Genomic DNA, 2135 nt, shown 5'->3' on the forward strand with positions numbered 1-2135 from the left:
CACTCGCCGGCTGGGTGTCTTGTTATGGTGACCTACAACCTTAGAGAACAACGAAAAAAAGAAAAAGATTCAAAGAATAAAGCCTATACAGGCCGCGATGGGTACCAATTGGGACACAAGCTCGTAGCCTTACTTAGCTAGATGGGAGGATCGAAGCGAGAACTGCAGATGACGTCCGTGTTTATGTGTGTATAATGAAAAGGACAGGACGGCATTCCTTAGCTTGTCCCTTGCATGTGTGTGTTCAGGTGGGGGACTTAAACGGGGTGTCTGTGGTCGACACCCGTTTGTCCAGGGTTTCTGCTACCTATACGCAGAGTTTGCTTAGATGCGCTTTAAACAAGGACCAATGTAAATCGACTTATGGAACTGACAGCAACCGAGAGCCTTGTGGTTATTGGGCAGCGTCTAGGGGTTTAGGGAGGCGTCTATGCTGGTGATGATCGCTGCATGGTTACTCCACCTGACCGCGAGCTTTGTGCTGTGTTACCTGAGATTATATATAGTCGCATGGGCATAGGTGGTTTTTGAAACTATCCGCATTTTATCCGTCGTGACATGGGCGCCCATGGTTTGGAGTGCTGGGTGAACCTCTTTTTTCAGAGTTGTTATTCAGGTTTAAGTGAGTTGATGCATAAAGACATTATTCGTTGTGGATAGGTAGTTGCAGTTGCGTAGGCTTGTTGTTTATTATTATTTCTTCCTTTTTTTTTGCGTTTTTTTCATCAAACCGGTAGTTGCTCGACGCTTCCACTGATTATAGGATGAGCATTTTCCTTTTACACTGTTCAGTGTTGTAAACTCCATTTTGTTGTTCTCAGTCTTGTTAGTTCGCTTATTCAAAACATAAGTTGAATAACACAACCGCATGTGTGTGAACCATTTCTGTTCGGAGAGTTGGTGATTTTACTGAAAACCCGACTCAGCAAATGTCACAATACAAAGATGCATATAACGCAGATAAATACATGTTCTGTATGCATAAATGCCGATTGGGTTTTGTAGAGAACAACTCAAAATCACAGTTATTGAAAAAAAAAATGTAGTGTAGCACGCTAAGGAGCGTATGGGAATTTCTTTTAAGGCGTCGTTTTTTTTTAGCTGGTGAATACTATGAAGGACTTTAAACATAGAGCGTCTTACATAACTCCTCTACGCACCATGGATGTGAGACGTTGGCTTTCAGAGTAGGGACTGTTTTAAACTGTCCAAATCGGAACTCTAAAAAACGACCAAAATGCTTGTATCATGTGAAGACTAATAGCGTTTTTATTTAGGGGGGACTCTAACTCTGGAAGAGCAGCGACAAATAGCAATTAGATTAGGGGGAGGGAATAATTCCCTTAAACACTATGGAGGTCACATATGGTGTGTGGAGGCACTCCAAAGAGAGCTTTCTCACAACTTTGTGGGTATCACAGTATTACAAGTCTTTCATTTACTCAATCATCATATTTATTATCTCTCGTCTCTTCGATTTGTAATGCCGCCACTGGTCGCTACTCGATTAAAGTAGCTACTCAATTGTCCTCATGAGGCTAAGTGCACCCCGAATTCCAAGCACAGAGCCGATGAAAACCTCGGCCCCGCCGGAAATCGAACCCGGACCTCCTGCGTGCAAGCCTAGTGTGATACCCACTCGGCCACGGATGTTGCTTGTAGGTACATATCATTGTTTTCGTTATTTTTCTATGTATGTAAAAGCTTGTATAAGTGCATGAGCAATGCGTTCAGGTTAATTGAAAAAAAAAAACTAAACAAAAATAAAACATTTCCATTTCCAGGCTGGATGTCAGTAATCGAGAAGAGGTCCTACGGGTGGCTGACAAAGTGAGGAAAGAAGTAGGAGAAGTTACCATTCTGGTGAACAACGCTGGTATCATGCCATGCAAACCACTCAATGAGCAAAAACCAGATGTCATCCGCAAGACTTTTGATGTCAATGTACTGGCTCATTTCTGGGTAAGTAACCTCAATGGTTAGCGTGCATCCACTGGTAAAATTTGTAGCCAAAACCAACTGTCAGCCCAAAGCAATCACCCTAGTAGTTAGGGCTGATTAAGAGGCTGACCAAAAACGCCACCTCGTCTGTACACGCGAGAAAAGGCGAAGAAGAACCTCAGTGGTTAGCGTGA

General features: G+C 43.0%; 1 protein-coding gene across 1 annotated transcript in view; it reads left to right on the forward strand.

Annotated features, from left to right (window-relative positions):
- LOC103514117 (17-beta-hydroxysteroid dehydrogenase 13-like) overlaps window positions 1-2014 on the forward strand; it is a 13344-nt gene extending 11330 nt beyond the window's left edge. The window contains exon 3 of the mRNA XM_026827170.1: window positions 1785-2014. Within this exon, the coding sequence (XP_026682971.1) occupies window positions 1785-1983 (199 nt within the window). The 3' untranslated portion in view covers window positions 1984-2014. The remainder of the gene's footprint in view (window positions 1-1784) is intronic.
- Window positions 2015-2135: the final 121 nt, after the last annotated feature.

The sequence above is a fragment of the Diaphorina citri genome, unplaced genomic scaffold, assembly GCF_000475195.1.
Source record: "Diaphorina citri unplaced genomic scaffold, Diaci psyllid genome assembly version 1.1 scaffold1083, whole genome shotgun sequence".
Taxonomy (NCBI): Eukaryota; Metazoa; Arthropoda; class Insecta; order Hemiptera; family Psyllidae; genus Diaphorina; species Diaphorina citri.